Source organism: Athene noctua, chromosome 3 (genome assembly GCF_965140245.1).
Source record: "Athene noctua chromosome 3, bAthNoc1.hap1.1, whole genome shotgun sequence".
In the NCBI taxonomy this organism is placed as follows: domain Eukaryota; kingdom Metazoa; phylum Chordata; class Aves; order Strigiformes; family Strigidae; genus Athene; species Athene noctua.
This window is the reverse complement of record NC_134039.1, coordinates 29,788,797-29,811,694: the sequence shown is the minus strand read 5'-3', so window position 1 is coordinate 29,811,694 and position 22,898 is coordinate 29,788,797. Positions and strand designations below refer to the sequence as shown.

The following is a 22,898-nucleotide window of genomic DNA, read 5'->3' as shown; positions in this document are numbered from 1 at the left end:
CGTAGTACAGGGTTGGTGTTGGTCTATATCAGCCCTGGTGACAAAGGAAACTGAAGAAGCAAGCTACCAGAGGCATCTGGGAAGGAAAACAAGCTAGAAAATGGAAGATGTGATGAAGAACATCCTAACTCACTGAGTGCTGAGATCTATGTGTTCCAGTGCACGAGCAGCCAGAAAGAGGGTGAGTGAGTGTGAGAGAGTCCTTCTTGTTCTCTTTTCTAATGAAAGACCCTACATTTGCCTTCAGGGGCAATTCAGCATGTGGAAGGAAGCAGAGCCTGCTTGTCTTGGCAAGACCCCACAGAGGCAAACATGTCACGACAAGCCCATCTCTAGGGTACAAAAGTCCTGAGAGTTCAAACTGGTATCCACCATCCAGCAGCACAGTATTTTCCCTGGACCTGATGTCCTCCATCCTCGGGACACCCCTGACCTCCTGCATCCCCTTCCCCACCCTGCAGATTCAGGTCTAAATGAGGATGCCCTTTTGGCAGTGTCCTGACCCTGGGGTCTCGAGCCAACTTGTTGCAGCACAACAGGGTCCCGGTGAGACTCTGTGATGGGGACCAGGGACTCATTTGGTGCATGGGGGTCACCAGACCCTGCAGAAGCAACTGTACTAGCCGGGAGAAGGAGGGGGATCCTAGTCCTGGGGTGCACACCCGTCTCTCCCATCACCCCAACCCCCCCTGGACAGAATTCTCCAGCACATCTCTGGGGCGGCCATGCCACTGAGAGCAGCCCAACGCCAGCAGCTCTCTTGAAGAAGCTGGCACCGGGGGAAAGTGGGGAACGTGCTGGCAGCCGAGGTGGGGTTGGGGGCTGCCTGCGTCCCCTCCCCGCTGTCCCCGACAGAACATATTCTGACTCTGAGGAGTGCTTGGCTCCACCTTCCGCCCTTCCCTCCCCCGGTGCTAAGCAGCAAAGCCAGCTAGAGACATCCAGCCAGGGTATTAGTAAAAACCAAGCCTCCCTCTAGGAATGGCACTTGCCTGAGAGCCTCCCCACGCTGCGTGCCCCGACACTGCTGGGGCTGGGAGGGAGAACAGGGGGGCCATTGGGATACAAATCACAGCCCTCGCAGGATCTGCCAGGCACACCAGCCAGCAATGTAAGTTTTCCTACCTGAGCTTGCTTGCACGCACGCACATGTTCACTCGCGCTTTTTTCCCCTCTACTTTATCTTACTTTTTTTGATTTCCCTAGCAAGGGTGCGTGTCACTCTCTGAAACTGGAGGGATAGCAGCCCTTGCTCTGCACTGGATCTTCTTCAGCTAAGCCAGAGGCATGCTTTTCTATCACTTCTTTTTTTCTTTAATTTCTTTTTTTTTTTTTTTTTTTTTTAATTTTGGGGCGGAGGGGAAGGGGATAGAGGGGCCTTTATTTTTAGAGTGCTTCTTTCTTCAATGGGGAAATTGCTGCACAGTGGCAGGGACTTTTAGAGGTGACTGCAGACAGAGAGAGGAGGAGTGTGTAGGGCAGGCAGCCCAAAGCCTTGGCTTTTCTCAAAGTTAAACTTGGTTTGTGTTTTTATCTGTATATATATATATATGAATGTGTATATGTATATGCATACATACACATAGACAGGTGTGTGTGGATGCAATGTAGATGTATTTTAAGTCTCTGGTTTATGAGTTGAGAGAGGAGAGTGAGGGATGGGGTGTCCCTGCAGAGGCACTTTTCCACAGCTGGGATCAGGGTCTCCATGTGCAGATCCAGGGCCCAGGCTGATTCTCTGCCCGGTGGTGCTGCCTGCTCAGCTACCACAGTAGCCAGGGTATAGGTCCCTTCTGGTTTATGGATATGGTGCCAGCACTCCCCCTCCCACGCCTCCCCCTGGGTACCGCACTGGCATTTCACCACACATCTTTGAAAGAAAGGGGCGCTTCCCCACATAAGTTTTGTGGCCATCCCCTCATCCCGCTCCCTGTGGGGAGCTGTGCCTGGGTAGGATGGTCCATGTCTCTCTCCTTTCAGGTCCCCAACCCCCTTATCCCTCTTGCTGCAGGCCCCTCTGCACATGTCAGCTCCAGACGATCGCAGAGATAGGGAGCAATATCCCAATTAATCAGGGGCCCCGACCCATCCCCACCCCCACTGATCACGGGTTTTGCGGTGTGCACGGCAATTGCTTTGCTTGCGCTTTTATCAAGCAGCCCCTGTCTCGTGGTCAGCTCTTCAGAGACCTCGGAGTCCCTTTCAGACTTGGTGGTTGCTTCTCCTTTTCTCTTTTTCTCCCCTCTCTCCTTTCTTTCCTTTGTTTTTGTCTTCCTCCCTCCCCTCCCCAGTGAGAAGAAGGACACCAAGAAGGAAGAGAGAGAGGGCTTGAGAGCAACAATGGCTGACGACCAAGACCTTTCAGAGGTGGAGATGAGCCCCGTGGGCTCTGAAGACCACCACTGCCTCTCGCCAGGACCTTCCATGGCGTCGGACAACTCCCCGCACCTCACCAGCTCTGGGAACGGGGAGATGGGGAAGGTCAAGAAGGAACAGCAAGACTCAGAGGCAGACGACGACAAGTTCCCCGTGTGCATCCGTGAGGCAGTCAGCCAGGTGCTGAGTGGCTATGACTGGACCCTGGTACCCATGCCCGTCCGGGTCAATGGAAGTAACAAGAGCAAACCTCACGTCAAGCGGCCCATGAACGCCTTCATGGTCTGGGCACAGGCTGCTCGGAGGAAATTGGCTGATCAGTACCCACACCTCCACAATGCTGAGCTCAGTAAGACCTTGGGGAAGCTCTGGAGGTAAGAGCGGGCAGGCGGGCAGAGGGAGAGCATGAGGGCTGAGGTCTGGAGGTGTCCTGGAGAAGACTGTGTGGTCACATGGAAGCATGGAAACTTAGCGGGATGGTGTCCCTTGAGAGGACTTCCTTCCCTGCGGGCAGCCCCCTCACAGGAGGCGCAGTTGGTGACTGGGGCAAGAGTGGTGGTTGGATGTAGTGAAGGCTTCCTCGGCAGAGCTCACGTCCATCCTGGGCAGCAGCCCTTTCCACATGTTTCCCATTAACTTCTGTTGTTCCTGACCAGGACACTCTGCTCCTGGTCCTCTCCTGCCTGAATGCCAGGGGAGATCTAGTTTTCTTGGCTCACTGTCTCTGTTGGGCCAAGTTGTGCACTAGCAGGAACTGGGCTGAGCCCCATACAACTTAACTCACTGGTGACTGCCTCAAGCCTGTTTGAGCTCAGGTCCCAACACCAACGGGGGTTATTTTCCACGCAGTGCCACAGAGCAAGTAGCAAACCAAGTTATGGCTGAGGAAGGAGAAAGGTTAGGGGAAAGGAGCTAGGCAGTCGGAGCCCCACACCCATCCTTCCCACGGCAGTCCTGTTTTTGACAGGCCATGCAGGTGCAGCGAGATGGACAAGGAGAGACCCTGCTAGAAAGGGGGGCTGAGGCTTACAAAAAAGAAGAGACGTGCAACAGTACCAGCCTTAGCAGGCTCTCTTGCAACACGGTGGCTCAAACCAGCCCTTTGCCTCCAGAGAGATGCCCTCCCTTCTTGTCGGCACACACACACTCATCCTTCTGGCCCCACCAGTTTGTTGCACCCGTTTTCATTTTGGCTTTGTGCAGATCCCCACGTCCTTTACATGCCCTCCCCAACCTGCTCCTCCTTCCTCCAGCAGACCGATGGGCTGCCCCGATTTACTGCAGCCAGCCTGTTGCTGTGCAGAGAACCATCATGCCCAAACTAAGTGTGTCAGGCTGGCCATGCTACTTCTGTCCCATCTGACGGTCTCTGCTGATAATCCCATCAACCTGTTATAAACCTTTTCTGCCACAGCACTGTCCCCCCCACCATCACCTTGCACCAACCAGCGTAAATCAAGGCTCATGCAAATGTGCCCTCTCATTCTCTCTTTTGACAGCATTTTGTGGAGGAAATCCTCAACCTCTGGTGCACCAAAAGACATTTTTCTAAGCAGAAGCAAAACACACCCCATCCAGCAGCTAGTACCAAGATCTCCTCCTGTCCTCAAACCTCCTTGCTCATAAAGAACCAAGCCCTTGGGCATTAGCATGTCCCTCTGCTATGTCAGCCTGTTTACCCAGGTGTGCCAGTGTCTAATGTAACTCCAGCAAAGGGTTTTCTTTGGGAAGTTGAAGGCATGGCATGCTTGCGGATGTCTCATCTGATGCTCTTTCCCACTTTGTTTGCTGCTGCCTTCCCTTCCTTTTACTACAGCATTTGCTCCTGCCTGGGGCTCTGCTGCCAGCCTCTGGCCTGTGAAGCTGTACTGGAAGTTGTGTGTGTGTATGTGTGTAAAACCACCTTTTTTGTTCCCAAAGTGTTATTTCAAGATGTCATTTCTTTAATGCCAGATTTTAGAGTAGCAGCCTCTCTATGGACACTGAAAATATAGTGAAACGTAGTAAAACCCTCCACAGGTGTCCTATTCAGGGCACAGGGAGACACAGTCCCTGGGCCCTGGCCACATTCATGCACCCAAGCTACTGCTGCTGTCTGCATGGGTCTTGGAGCAGGGGGACGCTGCCACCGGTTGATGGGCAAGGTCCCCAGGTGTTTCTTAGGGCATCGTGTGGCCAATGAGTGTGGGTCAGGCAGAGAAGCTTGTGGGATCAGGCCTGAGGTTGTTGGGTGCTGCTGTGTTTGTGGCTGCTTTGCTTGAACATTATCTCCTCACTGAGTGTCCCTAGTGCAGGCTGTGGCTCTCTGAGCCATGTCAGCCCCTACAAGGACCATACAGCACAGTAAGCTCAGTTATGGGTGCATCGGTGTCTGGCCTGGGTATGACTATGTGAGTGTCTTTCTGAGAGACAGAAGGGAAATACCAGCCCACAGAACTCCAAGGGAGGTGGCCCAAAGGTTACCAGGATAGTAGCCCTGAGCCTCACCTTCCAGCCATGATATGATTGGGTCTTCGTCCATTGAGGTTCCCGCTGCCCTCATCTACACTATCCCCAAGGTATGACTGTGAGCAGCCGGGTTTTGCTCTGTATAGCTTAGTCTCAAACATGTGACAAGTATCCCTGCAAAGGGCCCTGGCTGTTCACATATCCCCACCCTTACAAGGTGGCCACCCAAACCCTACATCACTAGTTGCCTTGGAAAATGTGGGTGACATATTTCCGTGTGGGCTGCTCTGAGTTTACACAGGTAGAGGGTATTAGGCAGAGATGAGTGCTGGTAAGCACAGATTGCCAGCAGACCACCATTAAACCAAGTATGTTCCCAGCGATTGACTCTGAGTGGGGATGGAAGAGGATGGAAAATCTTGAAAGGTAGCTAGCAGATTAAGTGATAACCACAGTGCTGTCTCATGTGCTCCTCTGCAAAATAGCCTGCAATGGTCCCAGCTTTTTTTTTTAAGCCCAGCATTTGCTCTGGCTCTGTGCCACCAACACATCCTTCACGGGCCCCAGCCCTCACTGGGGAAGGGTGGCAGGACATGTCCCAATGGCCACACTACCTGTGTGGCCCCAAGGGTGGTGCCAGGGGGCTCATGGTCCCATCCATCTCCCTGTCTGTACCCACTTAGGGTGTGTGAGGGGTGCAGTCAACAAACTGAATTACTAAAAAAGGGAGCATTTCTGTGCTTGGCGGTCATGAAATTTCACCTTGGCTGCCTTCCTTCCCTGGGATGGGACAGGGAGCAGCTCTCAAATGGAGGCTGGCTGATGAAAATGGTGGTATGACTCTCAGCCAAAATGCCAGACAGCACCTCCTCTGGGGCTGGACACAAGTGAGGCACAAGCAGAAGGGAAGGAAGGCTCAGGAGGGAGGAGTGAGGGAACCTGATGGAGGGATCTTTGCATTGAGGTGGCAGCGCCCAGCGAATAGGGTCATTCCCACAAAATCTGGGGCCATGGACGTGTAGGAGCACCCACATGGCTGCTTTCTGCTCCCAGCCAGCCCTTGCCATGCATCGGCCCCGACACCCAACCCTATCACTGCACTGACTCATCGGCAGCTGAGTCCCAGCACAGGGTAGAAGGGGAGGCTGCAGGAAGCAGGCATAAGGATTTTAGCCCTTCTTTCTTCTCCCAGAGTGGGGCGCTGGATGCTTGCCCCTCTCCCCTCCGCTCAGGAATGAGCATTCAGTGTCGGGGAGGGTGGCGAGGGCTCAGTTAAGCCCCATGAAGGGCTTTACTCTGTGATCCATAACTTCTCTGCCCGTGCAAGATTCCTTTGCATTATGGACTGGGAAGCATGGGGGACAGGAGGGGGAGGGCAGGAAGCAAGTGAAATCCAAATCCCCCCAAATCTCCTGGCCTTTGCCTGGTCGCACCAGTTTCACTTTGCTAAAGCCGATTTGAGCTCTGATCCAAGTGGGAGGGAGGAGGGAGCAGGCAGCCTTGGAAAGGAGAAGGCAAAGATGTGGGGAGTGGACTTGCCGCTGTCCTGGTGGCACTGTCCGTGGGCTGCTGTGAAGGGGAGAGGAGGTGAGGCCCTCGGGCACAGCTCAGAGGGCAGGGATCTGACTCCTGCACAGCCTCAAGCAGCTCTGGTTCATGCCATCCACAAGACAGATCTGGGAGGCTGAGGTTTGGTCTCCATGGGAAGCTCTGCTCTGAGCTCGCCTTGCAGTCCACCCTGCAGATGAAAGCTGACTGTGCAGCCTACAGCCTTCTTGCTCTGAGAGGAGCCCGTGTAGAGAAAGACCTTTCATTCCCAACCACAGCATCTTACTAGCTTTAGCACCATCTGGGCTGGGAGTGCAGGGACGCTGGAGCACGGCTGCCTTGTAGTGAAGTGTCCTGGGTTGCAAGTCTGCAGCTTTTGCCTCTATTCTCCATCTCCCATGGAGATGGGGCGTTCTGCAAGGCTGAGGATTTTGCCAAGGCAAGGTCACTTTGCAGTCCATGATGCTTACAAGGGTTGGCCATGATGCCGCTTTGGACCCCTTGGAGAGCAGTCCGGAGCAGCACAGGCTGAGGGATTAGAGCCCTCCAGGACGTGTGAGCATGGTGTATGTTGGCGGGAGGGAGACAGGAAAGCTGGTGTTGGATTCACAGTGGCTCAATTGCTTTAATCTCCAGGATTAAAGCAGCGGAGGAATGTGGTGTGTGGCTGCGACCTGCTCAAACTGCCTGGAGTGAACCCAGGTCAGCACCGTAATGGCCTCCAGCCCATGCCATGCACCTTCTGGCTGCCAGTTGAGGGGATGCACAAGGAGCAGGGAGAAAGAGGCTGCTTAGGAACCAACCCATTACTTGCTGGCAACCCCTTTGCCCTGACAGATTTATCTGTCTGTCCTTGAGCCATGTCTCCTCTTCAACTTCAGTTTTTCAGGCCAGTTCAGGCCTTTGTATGTTCCTCAGTGTCTACAGCTTAACAGAACTGGTCATGTTTTAGTGCTAAACACTCCGGGTGCACCAAGGTGCTGGCACAGCCCCATCCCCAGGTAGTTCTTTTGTTGGGGAGAAAAAGGCGTGGATATATCATAAATAGAGTATTTTTTGTCGTTTGGGAGCCCTGCCATTTCTAATGGCTGTTGGAGTTACAAGTCATGGGAAGGCTGGTCCCTTCTGAGAGCACTGGTTTCTGGTTGGAAGCAGGACGACCTCGAGTCACAAGAATATTTGAGGGGAAAAATGAAACTGAAGTGCTTCCAGAAGAGACACTGCTAAAGGCTTGAGCAATAAGGTTGATCTCATCTTCAAGTACTTTGAGCCATCCTGCCTGCACTTTTCACCATTTCCTCAGAGAGCCTATCTTAACTAGAGCAGCCCATGATCTGGCAGGCATACAGAGAAGGAGCTTACATTTCTGCAGTGCCTTTCATCCAGAGACCAAAACTCATCTATTTCTACAAGGCTAGCAACACAGAAGCTAAATTTTTTACAACTGCTTGGCTAAGTTCAAGAAGGGCTGGTCCTTTGTACTTCAGCCTTTTGCACTATCCATGTCTAAGGTGAGCAGGAGCGCCAGGAATAGCAGAATAGTTTCCCTTCCTCCGAAATTTTAATTCCCTTCTAGGATACTGCAAGATGCTTAAAGGCCCAGCAAGCTCCATGCAGCAATACCCATGGGTATTGTGGAGCCAACACCAATTGCTGCTATTTGTGCTCAGTAGAGTCTCAAACTTGGAGCAGAGCCTACGGAAGGGTGTAAGGTTAAACTGGAATAAATACAGTCTGGGGAAGGGAAAAAGACACGTGGGAGGCAGCACTGCAGATAGCAAGGGTCACCCACACTGCCTTAGTCCAAAGGATGATCCCAATTGCCCTTAATATGCCCAGTCTTTGAAGGAAACTTGTCCAGCCTTATTTTACACAGCTTATTTACACAGCTTGGAAAGGCTGAGCTTTGCCTTTGGCCAGTGTAAAAGGCGGCGTTGAACTTACTGAGGTGACACTGCTGGGGAAGGGGGACCCAGCACTGGCACCAACCAGTGTCAGGGCTTAATAATTAACAAGGAGAAGGAAAACACTTCTGTCTCCACTGAAACGCTTCCAAGCTCTCCCTGTTGTTCTGGGAAGTACTCTCAATAGGGCAACACCCTGACATCTGGATTTACACACTGTCCCAAGATGCTGTGTATAGGTGTGGAGTTTTTTTCTGATGTACTTGCCCCTCTCCTCTTCTTCCCTTCTTTACCACCTTGGCCTCTGCAGGCTGTTGAACGAAAGTGACAAGCGGCCCTTTATTGAAGAGGCGGAGCGGCTGAGGATGCAGCACAAGAAGGATCATCCTGATTACAAGTACCAGCCCCGCCGGCGGAAAAATGGCAAAGCCACTCAGGGTGAGGGCGAAGGCCAGGTGGATGGGGAGGCTGGTGGGGCTGCTGCCATCCAGGCCCACTACAAGAATGCCCACCTGGATCACAGGCATCCCGGTGAAGGGTCACCCATGTCTGACGGTCATCCAGAACACTCCTCAGGTGAGTCCCAGGTCTCCATGAACCTATAGACAGGTTTCAGCCAACTGAGAGGCTCAAAAAAGACAAGTCATCATGGTGAAAGCTTTAGTGATTGGCTCACACCTTGCTCGTGACCCATCAAACTCTGCTGGAGTCAGCAGTATGGGGACACACCTGAGTTTCACAGGAACTTGCATTCCTCTGGTCAGGCAAGGTACTATTGCACTCTTTTTCCACAAGATGATATAAAAAGATTTGGTTTTGGCTGGCTATTTCTCTCTTCCTTCACTGAAGTCTCCAGCCAGACAGTTGCTGACATACTGGGAGGAGCAGAGCTGGGCTGTGTGTAAAGCCAGGCATAAAGTGGTAACTCACCTCTCTACTCCTCAAAATGTTTTTCACATTGCAGGTCAGAGCCATGGGCCTCCCACACCTCCTACTACCCCTAAGACTGAGCTGCAGGCAGGCAAAGCCGACTCCAAACGAGAAGGGCGTTCTCTGGGGGAAGGGGGAAAGCCACACATTGACTTTGGCAATGTGGACATTGGGGAGATCAGCCATGAAGTGATGTCCAACATGGAGACCTTTGATGTCAATGAATTCGACCAATACCTGCCACCCAACGGACACGCCGGCCACCCAGGCCATGTTGGGGGCTATGCGGCAGCGGCGGCTGCTGGCTATGGCCTTGGGAGCGCCCTGGCTGCAGCCAGCGGACACTCTGCCTGGATCTCCAAGCAGCATGGAGTCTCCCTGTCCACTGCCACATCATCGGTGGTGGACTCCAAGGCCCAGGTGAAAACAGAGGGGTCTGCCCCTGGAGGTCATTACACTGACCAGCCCTCCACCTCCCAGATAGCTTACACATCGCTGAGTCTGCCTCACTACGGTTCGGCCTTCCCTTCCATCTCCAGGCCACAGTTTGACTACCCGGACCACCAGCCCTCGGGACCCTACTACAGCCATTCCACCCAAGCCTCTGGCCTCTACTCTGCCTTCTCCTATATGGGACCTTCCCAACGTCCCCTTTACACTGCCATCTCTGACCCTGCACCATCTGTGCCACAGTCCCATAGCCCCACACATTGGGAACAGCCCGTGTATACGACTCTCTCCAGACCGTAGGGAATGGGGAACGGTGACCGAAGCAGCGACGGAAAGGCTCCGAAGAATCAGCACAGGCAGAAGAGCCTCCGAACTCCGAGGTCACTCAGTGCCATCCAGCCACCAGAACCCACTGAGTATACAGAAGTGCCTTTCTTGACCCCGGCTATCGCTGGCTCACCCGCCTAGAGGAAGGTTTTTTGTCCTTTCGCCCTTTACCAATTTCACGCAGGCCACATGACTGACTTGCAACACCTTATTGGCCTTCTAGATGAGGACGATTCTAGACATGGAGTGACTGGTCCATGGTGGGTTTCGTTGTGCACACCCTGGACTGTATGATGAGAGAGACTGTCGTTTCCTTCCCCTCCCCAAACTGCTCCAGGGAGTTAGCAAGTGTTTCCAACAGGCCACAATGGCCAACACTTTGTCACCCACTGTGGGTGAAAGGTGGTTGCTCAGCCTTGGTGAACACATTATGGGAGGAGTAGCAGGGAAGACGGGACAGCCGGCTTCCTTGTGATCAGCGTCATGCAGCAGTCCTGCCTAAGATTCACACATGCATGAATCTTGAACCCCGCTGGAAGACCAACCTGCGCTTGCTTCCCTGCTGCTTTCCACAGCTGCATCCTAGCTTTTCTCCCCGCCTCTTCTCTCCATCCTGTCTGTTTAATCCCACACTCTTTCCTGCATGGAGATTTTAAGGCTTGCCTGAACAATGCATAGGACTCAGGAACCACATCGTTGGTCTTAGTGTTACTCATATCACAGCCTGTGTGCACATGCGTGTTCATGTACGGAGGTGCAGGAGAGGTGGGGAAGGACCAGTAAATTATTAAGGTGCTGTGGGTGAATCCTCCTTTCTTAAGATTACTCTATATCGTTCATTTATGTCTGGCATTTCTGGCACCTAAGTCTTTTATAATCTCTTCAGTATCCCAAGCAATCTCTGAGCAAACTTAGTCCTTGCTCTTCCATGTCTGACTGTGCCTGCCTGAAACAAAGAGGCACCAAGAAAGCTACTATGCACCGCCAACACCCTGAGTTGACTCCAATACTCTATTTGAACACCCACTCCAAACTCAGGCTGATGGGGTGTGCATCCCTGCTTGTTTGTTCATCATGTCTTCCAGTCAGTCAACACCTCCCTCCTACCTACACTGAGGATGGAAAGATACTCCTGCAGCTTTAAGCAAGGGAGATAACACACCCAATCTTGGATGAGTGTAAAGAAAAGAAGCCTATTTAGGTGCAAAGGAATTTGTTTTCCCCTCTGGGTTTCAAACTGGAAGCAACCAGCTCTCGCAGTCAGATCAAGCTCTTTTTTTCAGCCCAACATCAAAGGACAGTCTGCTTATTTCTACTTTGTCACCTCCAGGACTGGGGGGGTTTGTCCTGCCAGGGAGTGAACTGGCACAAAAGTTGCTGCAGGAAAAGATGACTCCTGGCAATTGATTGCAGAGACATGTTGTGGGACCTTCCAAAGGATAATTCCAGTCTAAAAGATAAAATACTTTGACCAAACATGGACTGTAATCGGTGCCGCTGTATCCCTCTGCTATGACTGTCAGATGCCCTTCCTGCCTCCTTTAGCTACGGATGACTTATCCTTGTGGTGTCTGAAAAGATCACGTAGAATGTTTGCTCCTTGTACGCATGTAACCTCTTCCAGCCTTGACCCCTTATTTATGCAAGTAGCACCTTCCTCCCCTACCTCCCTTTCCCCAGTGTCTGTGCTGTCCTAGCACCATTAACTCTGCATTAAACATATGGAATAATAAACTTAAAAGTTTCATTTTCATGTGTCTGGGTTTTTTTGACGTCTTTTCTGCAAGTCTCTGTTTTTCCCCCAGTAAGTGTATGATGGGTCACATCACTGCCACACGGATCCTGTGCACAGACTTCCTCTGCCTGTCATGAAGAGGACACAGGCAGAACTCTGACTGGCTTACCAGACTCCTTCACAGAGATGAAACTCATTTTCTGTTCACACCCCAGCTCCAGTCATTTCTTCAGTGACAAAGTAGTAACACTGATTTCTGTTCTTCAGCTAAGATTCAGCATGTGCAACTAAGAAGAGTGCTGTTTCACATGCGCTTCACTCAAGAACTTCTCAGTGTGATTGTTAGCGCTCTCCAGAATAGGAGCACGGGGTTTCTCATCTTGGTTCCTCATCACCAGGTGGCAGATGATGTACCTTAAAAAAAACTTCCTCACATACACAAACTTGAGTATTTTGGAAGCAACCATTAGTTTCTCTGCAGAAACTCAACCCCCCTGGCCTCTTGCCTTCTGCAAGCAAAAACCTAAATACAAACACTCACACAGAGAGAGTATATTCAAGAATAGATGTATACACCTAATTATTTGTTGAAGAAGACATCCTGGGTGTAGTCAGGTCCTCAGAGGCTATCTGAAGATGTTTGGAAAGAAAATGCACAGTAGATATCAGTCTGCTTAAGAACATCTCTCAAGGCCAATGGTAGCAAGGTAGGATCCCAATTAACACAGAGACTCCACAACAATTACAAATTGATTCCAAAGGGTTTCAGTGCCCATGCATGTGATCAATCCAGTGAGTTCGTGTTCACTAAACACTTTATGGGTGAGTAGAGTAAGCAGGATGTCTAGGAACTGTGGGACATGTTCAGAGCTTTTCAAAACTCACAGCACTATTTGGATAAAGTCCTACATAGGGCCAAGAGCATCATCAGCACAATGGCTTAATGGATCTAAGACTGGTGATGCCAGCTAAAGAGCTCCATGCAGCACAGGACTGTGGCGATTCACTGGAGAGGACCAAAAATTTCTACCCCAAATTACAGGCTGTGGGAAGAGTCCAGAAGGGAAGGACTGCATTGCTGAGCAGATCAGGAGCGTATGTGGGAAAGAAGGGAAGCCACGGTGGAGTTAGGGTAGGAGAGCTGATCACAGGGGTGGGAGAGAGAAGGGAGATGGTGTGGATGAACAGAAGAGTGGGAAAAGAAAGTTGTTAACCACACACAAGTACCATTCTCCAGCTCTTCAAAAAGCAAATTAAGAAAGTGAGTGGGCTCTGCCTCACCCATTCTCTAGTGGAAGGCAATGCCTCCTCTCATCTAGGAGGGTCCTCACAACTAAGACAGGACTGAGAATGCTGCTGGTAACAGAGGGGTTAACCACTCCTCCTCCAGCCTAGCAGGAGCTGGCCCGGCATCCTTCCCTATCCTTTTAATCGTATCTGATACAGATGCAAGGCTGGGGAGGGGAGGCGGGTAGGGAACAAAGAAGCCATTTAAAAAAATAAAAAAAAAAAAAGACAAGAAAACGACCCCCGCAATCCATGGCAGACGCCAAAACGATTGCACAAAGGCACCATTTCAGGGCTGAAATTTCACCGCACCAACGTGATTAAAGGATTCCATGGAGGGTGGGGGAAGAAGGCTGAAGGCCACAGTGCTGCAAATTAACCTTTTCTTGGTAAGGATGGCCTGAACCAGGAAGCATTTGTGTTCCTCGCAGTCGACTCTCTTCCCACACCTGCAAGCATCTTCACATTCCCTTTGAACTGTCATTTTGCCTAGGGACCCATTCAGCTCTTGCATTATTGCCTCCAACACCAGCCCCTCCTGTGCACACCAACATAGGAAGGATGGACCGGTGCTTTTACAGGGAGTGGTAAGAGAATGACACTCATGGTTGGTTATATGAGCTGAGTTCCCAGGCAGGTGGATATAAACTTCCTTTGGGACACAGATGTTCATGTGCAGACACTGACCACACATACAGCATGGAGAATGCACACTTTATATATAAGCACATGCTTTAACACAAACTAGTTAGAAATATTCTTCCTGGACCAGTGCAAAGAGAGAAATTAGTGTAACATAGGTGAGGCGTGCGTTCCCTTTTTGAGAATGGTCAGTGTTAGGTTAATGGTTGGACTAGATGATCTTTAAGGTCTTTTCCAACCTAGATGATTCTGTGATTCCTCCTTCTTCAAAAAAATAAAACAAAATTCCAAGAGCATTTTTTAATAAGTTAATCGAGAAAAACTCAGTATGTTCTGCCCAACAGCTCAGATCTTCGTGCAGAAAAAGAACCTTGGAGCCCACAGACCAAGAAATGAGAATCAGGTAGTGGCTGGCTGGAAGCCGTTACAGATTGTAACACATCCACCCAACTCTTGGGCATGTAACCAGAGGCTAGACTGCAGGTACCTGAAGGGACAAATGACTGATCTTTCATCATGCTACAGATTAAAGGAACTCTAGGATTTAACTACTGTTGTGCCACTGTAAGAACCACCAGAGTGTGTATAACAGACAAGTACACACAGCGTGTACAACTAAGATGGCTGTAGAGCACCCACACACCCAGGACCATCATTCCCATCGTGTGTCAGAGAACGGTCCTACAAGAAGCAGGCACAGCAAGAACCTACGAGTGCTGAACTGGTGGGGCTGTGAGTGGCGACTGTGCTTCCGGCTGGGGCAGTGCCACTGAAAGGGGATCCCCACTTCTGATAAGCAGCAGGAGTAGGGAAACAATAGGTGATTTGATGAGAGCTGCTCTACGATACTCCTGAGAAGACCCACAGCCAGCCTTGGCCAGAGAGGAAATTGGGGGTTTCCACAGCAACCCGTTCAGGGCACAAAGGCCCAACTGTCTAGGGGGAACCAATGGAGGTGTCTCGGCACTCCTGTTTTAAGAAAGAACAGGGGTGGAGACCTGCAGTCTTTCTGAAGCCAAAGTACCTGCAAGAGCATTTTTGTACAGCAGGAATTTAATTGGCTATTGGTCCTATAAGCAGGGAGGAGCAGTGCTGGAAGATGAGGAAGTAGTTACTGCAGTCCATCTAGCTAAAAGGTAGGGCATTTGCAGGTGAAAAAAAGCTGCAAGAAAAGCATGGCACTTGGCTCCCTAATCTTACTACATAGCCCATGACACAGAAAGAACCAAGCTGGTAGAAAGAAGCAAGAAAGTCTTCTCTTGGGCATGTAGGACTGAGATGAAACAGAAGGTGGGAGGGGGAAAAAAAAAACATGAACACATTTAACTTAAAATGGGGAGGTTTATAATTTATTTACACAAATATAAACAAAAATAGGAACATCTCTGGAGAAGGAAAGAACCAAAACAATGGCAGGAGGCTGATCAGTCTGTGATAATTAACTCATCCACACCCCAGTCTTCATAGCTCCCGTCTGGTAGGTAACGACGGATGATTATGGGGATCTTGCGTGCTCTGAAGGCAGGACAAAGAGATGAACAGAAATGCCAGAGCCTTCACTATACCACTTCAGCAGGCAATGGGAATTGAGGTGCTTAGTGGCTTCAGTAAGCTCATCAGGTTTAACAGAGATCTGTGAGCACCAGTGATTTGGTATTATATAGTAGAAGGAAGTCCCAAGGACCTTCTCTCTTTTGTAGGTGCAAAGCACTAAGCACCCTTTGGTTGTTTCAAGTCTAAGCCCTGCAGGTCAGCCCTCTGTTGCTACTGCAGGAATTGAGCCCCATGATCTGAACCCACTATGAGACAACACCAAGCATCTAACACAGATATAGAGGAAAAAAAAAAAAATTTTTTTAAAAATCAAGGGACTTGAACAAACCCAATTTTTGTTTGATGGGAAATTTTTCCCCACAAGACACTACAAAAGTGGCAGAATTCTGAGAACGTTCAGTACAAACTGGTATTTACAGAGCATTTTTCACCCTGAGAGCATCAGTTACATTTTAAGAATGATACATGAAGTAGGGACTATTCAGGTACCAAAACCCGGTACAGCTGGGGTGGAGCACAGCATCTGCTAACAGTGCTTCCGATTAGAAAGCAAGAAAATGTTGAACACAATTTAACTTAGTGGAAGTAGATTTAAGTTAACAGAATGTAATCAGGCAGCCTGGAATCTAACCGGGGCATCAGGTTTCAACCTATCAGACTTGAAGAGTAATACAACTTCTTTATTAATCACATTCAGGGCCGTTGTTTTTCCAGTATCAAAAGTAGCTCCCCCATGCCAAGAATTACAACTGAATTCTGGCACAGAACAGGATGCCACTATACTTTGTCACACCCTGATTTACTTTCTAGAGCTCACCCTCAGACAGTGACCAGAGACAGGAACACGACGAAGGGAGCTGTAACAGATATAAAAATCTGCAAAAGCAACTGCAATGCACTGAGAAACTAGGGGAGCAGAGGGACAATTCAGTTCAAGAACAGGGACTTAATCAGTAATGGAGTCCAGCTGCTCTGCTTGAAGGATACCTGCCTGTGATTTAGGTCACCAAACATTCAGGCAAACTGGGCCAGCAGGGAGCTCAGCTGTGGCAAGGTGGGCCTGTCACCCGAAAGCTGCCTCTGCCACAGTCAGAAATGATTTGTTTATCTCTCTGCAAGCAGAGGACATGCCTCCCCACAAGCACAATAAGCCAAGTGTACAAGGGCATGGGAAAAGAACATTCGTAACAAGGTCTCCACACCATCAGTCTGACCCTTATTTTATTTTTTGCCAGCACTTTATTTGAACACAGGTCTGTTCAGATGGCTGCTTCAAATCAGTTCCACTCAGGGAATTAAACTGATTCCAGAAAGATGAGGACCTTGGAGTCTCATCATAGAAATAAAGAACACTTGGACTCCAAAGTAAAAATGACAGAGCACTCCTAATCATCAGTGGATGTGCACAAGCACAGTGCACTGTGCACAAGCAACTAGGATGGGAGAGAGCAGCTGCAGAGAAGTCCCAAGGTGAAAAATGGAAAGGCAACTGTAGTGCTTATTGTTACTGAGGGAAGACAAGCTGCTTGGAACAAGCTGCTAAATGCTGGGATGAGGAGAGGACTGCTGGCTTTATGGAAATCAATATGCTCACTGCCAAAGTCTGGGACTTACTTGAGCTCTTTCATGGCAATCAGCAAGGGGTCTGTCTCTCCTTCCAACTCCACCATCACAGGGGCACACATCCTGGGACAGAACATCAACAATCATTTGAGCAAACACAGAGAAAGGGAAGAGGGACAGCTAAGCACATGCCTATCTATGTCACCTGGAATACGGCCAGTAAAGTTGGCAAATCTAGTTTGCTCTGTTATGCACTTCAGGAAGAAAATTTCCCCAAGTGGTTAAAGACTGAGCTTTTACTTGAATGTTCTTGGCCCACCCCTCAGCCTCTGCTGACCAGCTGGTGCTCAAGAGCTGGTCAGATCCACACCCTTCTAGTCACCCTCTGCTGTACTCAAATGTGAGAAAAAGTCATTCTAAAATTCATCCAATGAAGTGAGTGGAAACACTGTAAGATAAGCATGCCTCTCACAACTCCAAAACATCTCTTATGTTCAGATTTGCTCACACCTTCCAGGCTTTGTTTGGGGGGAAGGAAGGATTTACGATGCACCATACCTCTAGGAAGAAAAAATTAATCATCTTGTAGAGAGTTTTAACAGCAGAGCAAATATCCGCCCATTAGACAGTGGCAGCAAAGAAAGTTCACGTTATGTGTGGGTAAGGCCACTGGGGGCTGCTGCTGGCCTAGGTTCAGCACCGAAGGCAGAATATGTAGGTGAAGCAGAACCAGGCACCACAGTGCTTTGGGTTAAAGGCCTAGCATGGGCCCATCTCATCTCCCCCCTTTTTCTAGCCTTCCACCAGTTGGAAGGATGGGCACAAAATAGCTTCACGGAATGAAAACTGAAAAAAATAGCTTGGCAAAGCAATGATTAAGTAAAGATCTGAGCACCACCTACGAGCTTCTAAATGATGCAGAGGCATCATTTTGAGGGTAGATATAACCAAGATGAAGCTTAGACATGTGCTTTTAGACAAATCTTGCCACAGCCTAACAATCTCACTCATAAGGCAGTTATTCAAAAAGCACAAAAATTTTTGATATGCATTGTTAAAACAAATCTACACAGGTAAATGAATGAATTTAAGAGCAGCCAGCCTTACAGCACTTAAAACAGGATTTAAATGTTGTTACACATTTTAAGTGAGGCCTCACTATTCCAAATACTTAAAAAAACCTTACAACTTGCCACAACACAACTGCATTTAAAACAGATTTCAGGTTGGTTACTCCACTCCCAATTCCTACAGCTCTGTGGTATCAACTGAAGATGTTTTGGAGCATCACTCCCTCCAACGCTTGTTTTTGTAAACCAGTTCTGAGCTTTCCAGCCCACATTGGCTTCCTTATGAAAGACAGAAAGCAGGATCAGCTTGTCACACTCCCTACTCATAGGAAAGTTCAGTGCAGCTGCTGAATGCCCCCCTCTCTAGCAGAAGTACCACAGTCTCAGCCAAGGAGAGATACAGACTTCACGTGCAGCTAAAAGCTTCGTGGTCCTGTGCTTTAGTGTTGACCAAGATGGCAATCTGCAAGCTCAGCAGTCATGTAAAGGATTATGTGAGATACAGTTCTTAAGGAAGGAGGAAAGCTGCTTTCACTGGGAAGGGAGGAGAAACTGTGGCGACACTCGGGATACAGAGTGAAATACTCACGCTATCTGGAGGGCGCGAGTGCCCAGCACTCTGGCTCGCTCGTATTTAGTCATGTAGGGGGTAGTGATCCGCTTCTGGTTCGCCTGCTGCCGCTCTCCCGAGGGAAGGATTTCCACATTCTCCTGTCCCTCCTGGAGAAAGCAAAGCAGCTCTGCACGTCAGCTGCGCCCACCACCGAGGCCCCGCGGTGCCGGGAAAGCCCCCGACACTTTCCCAGCCCCAGCGATCGCCCAGCCAGGCCGCGATCCAGGCCCGCGCTACCGGCAGAGCCCGCCCGGGCCGGCCGGCGCGGTGGCCCGCGGAGCACCCACCTCCTCCGCGTTCTCCAGGTCCTCCAGGCCCTCATCCTCCTCCACATCGTCGAAGTCGTCCCCGTCAAAGCTGCGGGAGGGACACGCACGTCGCACACCGGGGTCGGGCCGCCCCCGGCAGGGGCGGACCCGGACCCGCCGCCTCGCCTTCCCTCCCCACCCCCGGCCAACCCCACTCTCACTTGTCCTCGTTGTCAGACATCTTGCCTCGCCGCCACCTTCCTGCCCGGCGGAAGTAGCAACCACTTCCGGGTGCTCGCCGTGACGTTACCGGAAGTGCCCCGAGGCGCTGTTGCCAGGGGACGCGCCGCCGCGCTGCTCCCCCGCAGCTCCGTTCCCTCCCGGGGCGCCGCTTGTCGTATGGAGACGTCGGAGCGCCGCGGCGTGACATCAGCGCCCGCACCCGGCGGGAGATCGGCGGGGGGAGGCGGCGGGCGCGCTGCCGGGCCGGCCAGGTACAGCCCGAGGACCCGGGAGCTGCTGAGAGGTAACAGCGGAGCGCGGCCGGGACAGGGACCGGGCCCGCCTGCTCGGCCTCCCCGTACCCCGCGTACCGCCGGAATCCGGCCCGTTCTGCCCCCGCGGCGGCCGCTGCAGGGAGGAGTCCCCCCACCCTGAAATGAAACGTCGCGTCCCACCGCGGTTCCCCCGGACGGGAGCGGGTGAAGGGGCCGGGCCCGGCGCTTGTGGCGCCAGAGTCTTCTAAACCTGCGTCTTCCCCCCTGGGTTTGGGCTGTGAGGGGGGATCGTACCGGGGCGGGTTCCCCAGCCGGTCCCTGCTGCTGGAGGCGGGGCGTGGAGCCCCCTCGGGCTGCCGTCTTCACCCATAAGGCATGTTTTTCAGCGATGATGGAGGAGTCGAAGCTGACACGTTTCCAGAGGAGATACCTGATGGACTGCGTGAAACGTGAGTGACAGCCCTCTTGCTCTCTCGACCGCTGCTGTGCTGAAGCGCTTTTGTGGCTCACCCCGAGATGGGAGCATTCGCCCACAGCCTGTTTGGATGGGCAAGTGCTTTAAGGCAGCAGCATGGCCACTGCTGACGCGCAGGGACGTACAGGGAGAGGTGTCCCCAAGGGTCACCCAGGGAATGATGCAGTGGTGTGACTTGAACCGCAGTCTGCCTCATGTCAGCGTGTACCGACAACCAGGCTGAAATATCCGTGGCACCCGGAGTCTTCACTCATGGTGCTACAGTGGATCAACAGGCAGATCTTCTGCTGGCAGTATCCAGGCTCCTCTGTGTCTGACTTACTGTTATTTTCGGTTTGTTCTCCAGGAGGAGATGCCCTGCCCCTCCAGTGCCACCCCACATCCAGCAAAGAGCCAGTGCCTGCAGCACCTGCTTTCTCCCCACCAGTTTGTCAGCTGAGCAGGCTTTCAGCTAAACCGCATCTCCGGCCTGCCAGGGTCTGCCAGGCAGGAGATGCTTACACCCGAGAGAAATTCAAGCCACAGGCAAGGCGTAAGTTGGCAAACTTCGTTAATAAATAAGTGATGCTGGCTGGTCCCTCTTCTGCCCTTACATCTGTCCCCTGCCTGCAATCTCAGTAGTGGCAGGGCGTGTCTTAATTGCACTTCACTCTCACGCTTTCTGTCTTCAAAGCTGCTTTAAAAAGGGATCTCTGAGGGAACATCTGTTGTAAGTGCTTGCTGACTTCTGCCCGCTGGCACAGGGGGTGATAGGGACTTGCACAGTCCTTGCACAAGAAGGGAGCACGATGTAATTTTCTAGCTTATAAATGTGAGTCAAAGTTCTGATGTCAGTTTGGTTAGCTCTACACCTGTGTGCTGCTTTTGCAGTTCAGTTTGGGGATGGGGTCTCCTTAACACTTCCTCTGGCATCATTGTCAGGGAAGCAGCATGGCCAGGTTCCTCCCTGAGGAGACAGGCTTATAATAAGTTTTTTCCCCTTGGCATTCACAGGAGATTTGGAAAAGGAGAAGCAAAGGCTCCAAAATATCTTAGCGGCAGGGAAGGATGTTGTGGAGCACAAGGTGAAGCAGATGCTGGTTCAGACAAAGGAAGAGGAAATACCTCAGCCTGACCGGTTTGAAGAATGTACGTCTTTAGGTACCCAGGTGGGAAGTCAGCTACCTCTGAAGGCTGGGGTGGCAGGCTGTGTTGCTGGTAACCTGAAGCCTGTTGAGGAAAGAGGCACAAAGTCCAGTTTCCAAGAGAAAGAAAGGACTTGCTGCTGTGATCCAGCCATCCTCACAGAGCTTATACTGCAGAGGTTTTCTGGCAGATTCAAGGTCCCTGGACTGCTCACACAAAATTAACTCTGCCGGCAGGGGAGTCCACTAGGGACGCGTGAGGTGACCTGGGCAGGAAGCCCAGGTTCTGCAGGTCCTTTTTACAGCCAGCATAACTCAACATAGAGTAGAATACTTGCCAACCTGACCACAGTTTGCGCTCTGTTTTCTTTCACTCCTGGATCAGAACAGTTACACTAGCAAAGTTTCAATATTGAGCAGAATTTTAAGCAGTGAGGGACTCTGGCCTGCAGAGTATTCTGGTATGGCAAGACCCTACCTAATACCTCTCTATGCCTGAATATTCAATGTGTGTGTACACACCAGCCAGCCCTTCACAAGCCAGGGCTGCACAAAGATGGACAACACTAGAATAATGTGTACGGAAGAGGTGCTTTGGTTCCTGCTGCAGGGAAGCCAGTGCAGCTGGCTGGCTTCACACGTTTTGTATCCTCTAAAACTTGTCGCAAGCTGAGTGTTGTCCTTGACACATCTGAAATACCCATGTACTTTGTACTGTGGCAAGATTTGGACCAGCTGGCTGCAGGTCTGTGCTGCAAAGCAGCAGCTAATGCTCTGTGCCAGTGCTGCTCCTGGGAGCAGAGATGGTTGTGGTCACTGGATGATGTGTGTCAAGTAGTGAACCTCAACAGCTTAGGCAGGTTCTGTCTCCATCCACAGACTGGATAAATTGCCCACAAGCAACAGAATTGTCTACAAAGAAAACTAGAAAGTTACTATTCCTGCAAACTGGGGAGGGGTAAGAAGATGGGCAGGGGGAACGTTTCCCATTGCATGAGGGACTACTGAGGTATTTTGATGACATGCGCAAGATGAGCGTTACAGCAGACATCATCTTTCCCCTGGCGGGACTGCTGTTCAAGCAGACCTAGGAAAGTGGGGTTTCAGATCTAGAAAAAAACATGTTTTTTTTTTTCTTGCCTTTTGGCTGCATGTTGTTTCCATAGTATTTTCTCTTACCTGTCAGTGGTGAATGAAGTTCAGGAGAGGAGGGAATTCCTGGCAGAGATGGCAGCTCTAGGACAGGGCAAGAAATATCGAAGGATTGTCCTCACTGAAATCTCACAGGTATGCAAGGGCCCTGGTGGCATTGGCCATACAGTGCTTGGAGGGAATCCCTGGTGTCAGAAACCTTAAAGCACAGTCTCCTCTGATACCCAAGCAGGGAAGGGAACAGAAAACTGAGTGTTTCCCTTCATAGCACAGGACAAGCGTGAATTTGGGGAATGGAGGATAGAGGTTTTCAGCCTTTCTTTCCTTCTCTGCATGTAACTTAATCAGGGAAATAGAACTTTTGTTCTTGGGATTGGCAAAAGAAGAAAAAAAAGCGGCCGGCTTTCTCCCCTGCTCAGCCCTTCCCCTTTGTTCTTTGCAGAAAATGCGTGAGATGGAGATCATTGACAAGAAGAGAAGTGAGGAAATGAGAGAGATCATGACAAAAGACTTCCCTGGTGGGAACAAATCCGATCCTCACGACTAGGCCAAGGGAAAAACAGGAGTGCAATTTGTTCCCACCTCTTTCCTGGACTCTTGGCATCGGGTTTCAAGGACTGGTGTATGCCTGTGCTGGAAGAGGGGGCAGCACCACCTGTTGCCTAAAGCCAGAAGGCAGGAACAAGTTGTATATAACTCATAACAGAAGAAAGTGGTTGTAAAATCCTACCTGTGCACTGGATCCCTTAAAGAGATGAACACAGCAGCGGCTACCACAACAGGACAAAGTAGAGCCTCTTTTTGCCTATGCAGTATCTCAGAGGACAGCAATTCACCAATAAAATTAGCACTCATCCCATCCACCCAGAGCTGGAGGTTTCTTGTGACAGCATGATGCTGATGTGTGTGCCACCCACATCCACAATGCACTGCTGTCCCCACCACTCTGGGAACG

At 50.8% G+C, this 22,898-nt stretch overlaps 3 protein-coding genes across 3 annotated transcripts; 2 read left to right on the top strand and 1 right to left on the bottom strand.

Annotated features, from left to right (window-relative positions):
* Positions 1-947: 947 nt before the first annotated feature.
* On the top strand, positions 948-11,846 carry SOX10 (SRY-box transcription factor 10). The gene is made up of 4 exons (XM_074902472.1): positions 948-1,111; positions 2,292-2,750; positions 8,587-8,852; positions 9,241-11,846. The coding sequence occupies exons 2-4, from the start codon at positions 2,341-2,343 to the stop codon at positions 9,954-9,956; spliced, it is 1,392 nt and encodes a 463-aa protein (XP_074758573.1). The 5' UTR covers positions 948-1,111; positions 2,292-2,340; the 3' UTR covers positions 9,957-11,846.
* Positions 11,847-14,974: 3,128 nt separating this feature from the next.
* POLR2F (RNA polymerase II, I and III subunit F) lies at positions 14,975-18,990 on the bottom strand. The gene is made up of 5 exons (XM_074902471.1): positions 18,917-18,990; positions 18,735-18,804; positions 18,424-18,554; positions 16,816-16,887; positions 14,975-15,162 (listed from the first exon to the last, which is right to left on the bottom strand). Exons 1-5 carry the CDS (start codon positions 18,934-18,936, stop codon positions 15,072-15,074), a joined length of 384 nt encoding a protein of 127 aa, XP_074758572.1. The 5' UTR covers positions 18,937-18,990; the 3' UTR covers positions 14,975-15,071.
* An 86-nt stretch (positions 18,991-19,076) lies between these two features.
* Positions 19,077-22,806, top strand: C3H22orf23 (chromosome 3 C22orf23 homolog). Its single transcript, XM_074902470.1, has 6 exons — positions 19,077-19,221; positions 19,579-19,641; positions 20,014-20,199; positions 20,661-20,795; positions 21,978-22,078; positions 22,386-22,806. Exons 1-6 carry the CDS (start codon positions 19,095-19,097, stop codon positions 22,488-22,490), a joined length of 717 nt encoding a protein of 238 aa, XP_074758571.1. The 5' UTR covers positions 19,077-19,094; the 3' UTR covers positions 22,491-22,806.
* Positions 22,807-22,898: the final 92 nt, after the last annotated feature.

Excerpts from the sequence above, each read along its gene's own strand:
- SOX10 (XM_074902472.1), top strand. The coding sequence starts at position 2,341 with ATGGCTGACGACCAAGACCTTTCAGAGGTGGAGATGAGCCCCGTGGGC. Across the intron at positions 2,751-8,586 it reads ACCTTGGGGAAGCTCTGGAG|GCTGTTGAACGAAAGTGACA; the intron begins GTAAGAGCGGGC and ends TGGCCTCTGCAG. Across the intron at positions 8,853-9,240 it reads TCATCCAGAACACTCCTCAG|GTCAGAGCCATGGGCCTCCC; the intron begins GTGAGTCCCAGG and ends TTCACATTGCAG.
- POLR2F (XM_074902471.1), bottom strand. The coding sequence starts at position 18,936 with ATGTCTGACAACGAGGACAA. Across the intron at positions 18,805-18,916 it reads ATGTCTGACAACGAGGACAA|CTTTGACGGGGACGACTTCG; the intron begins GTGAGAGTGGGG and ends TCCCTCCCGCAG. Across the intron at positions 16,888-18,423 it reads ACTCGCGCCCTCCAGATAGC|GATGTGTGCCCCTGTGATGG; the intron begins GTGAGTATTTCA and ends GTTCTGTCCCAG.
- C3H22orf23 (XM_074902470.1), top strand. The coding sequence starts at position 19,095 with ATGGAGACGTCGGAGCGCCGCGGCGTGACATCAGCGCCCGCACCCGGC. Across the intron at positions 19,222-19,578 it reads GACCCGGGAGCTGCTGAGAG|CGATGATGGAGGAGTCGAAG; the intron begins GTAACAGCGGAG and ends CATGTTTTTCAG. Across the intron at positions 19,642-20,013 it reads CCTGATGGACTGCGTGAAAC|GAGGAGATGCCCTGCCCCTC; the intron begins GTGAGTGACAGC and ends TTTGTTCTCCAG.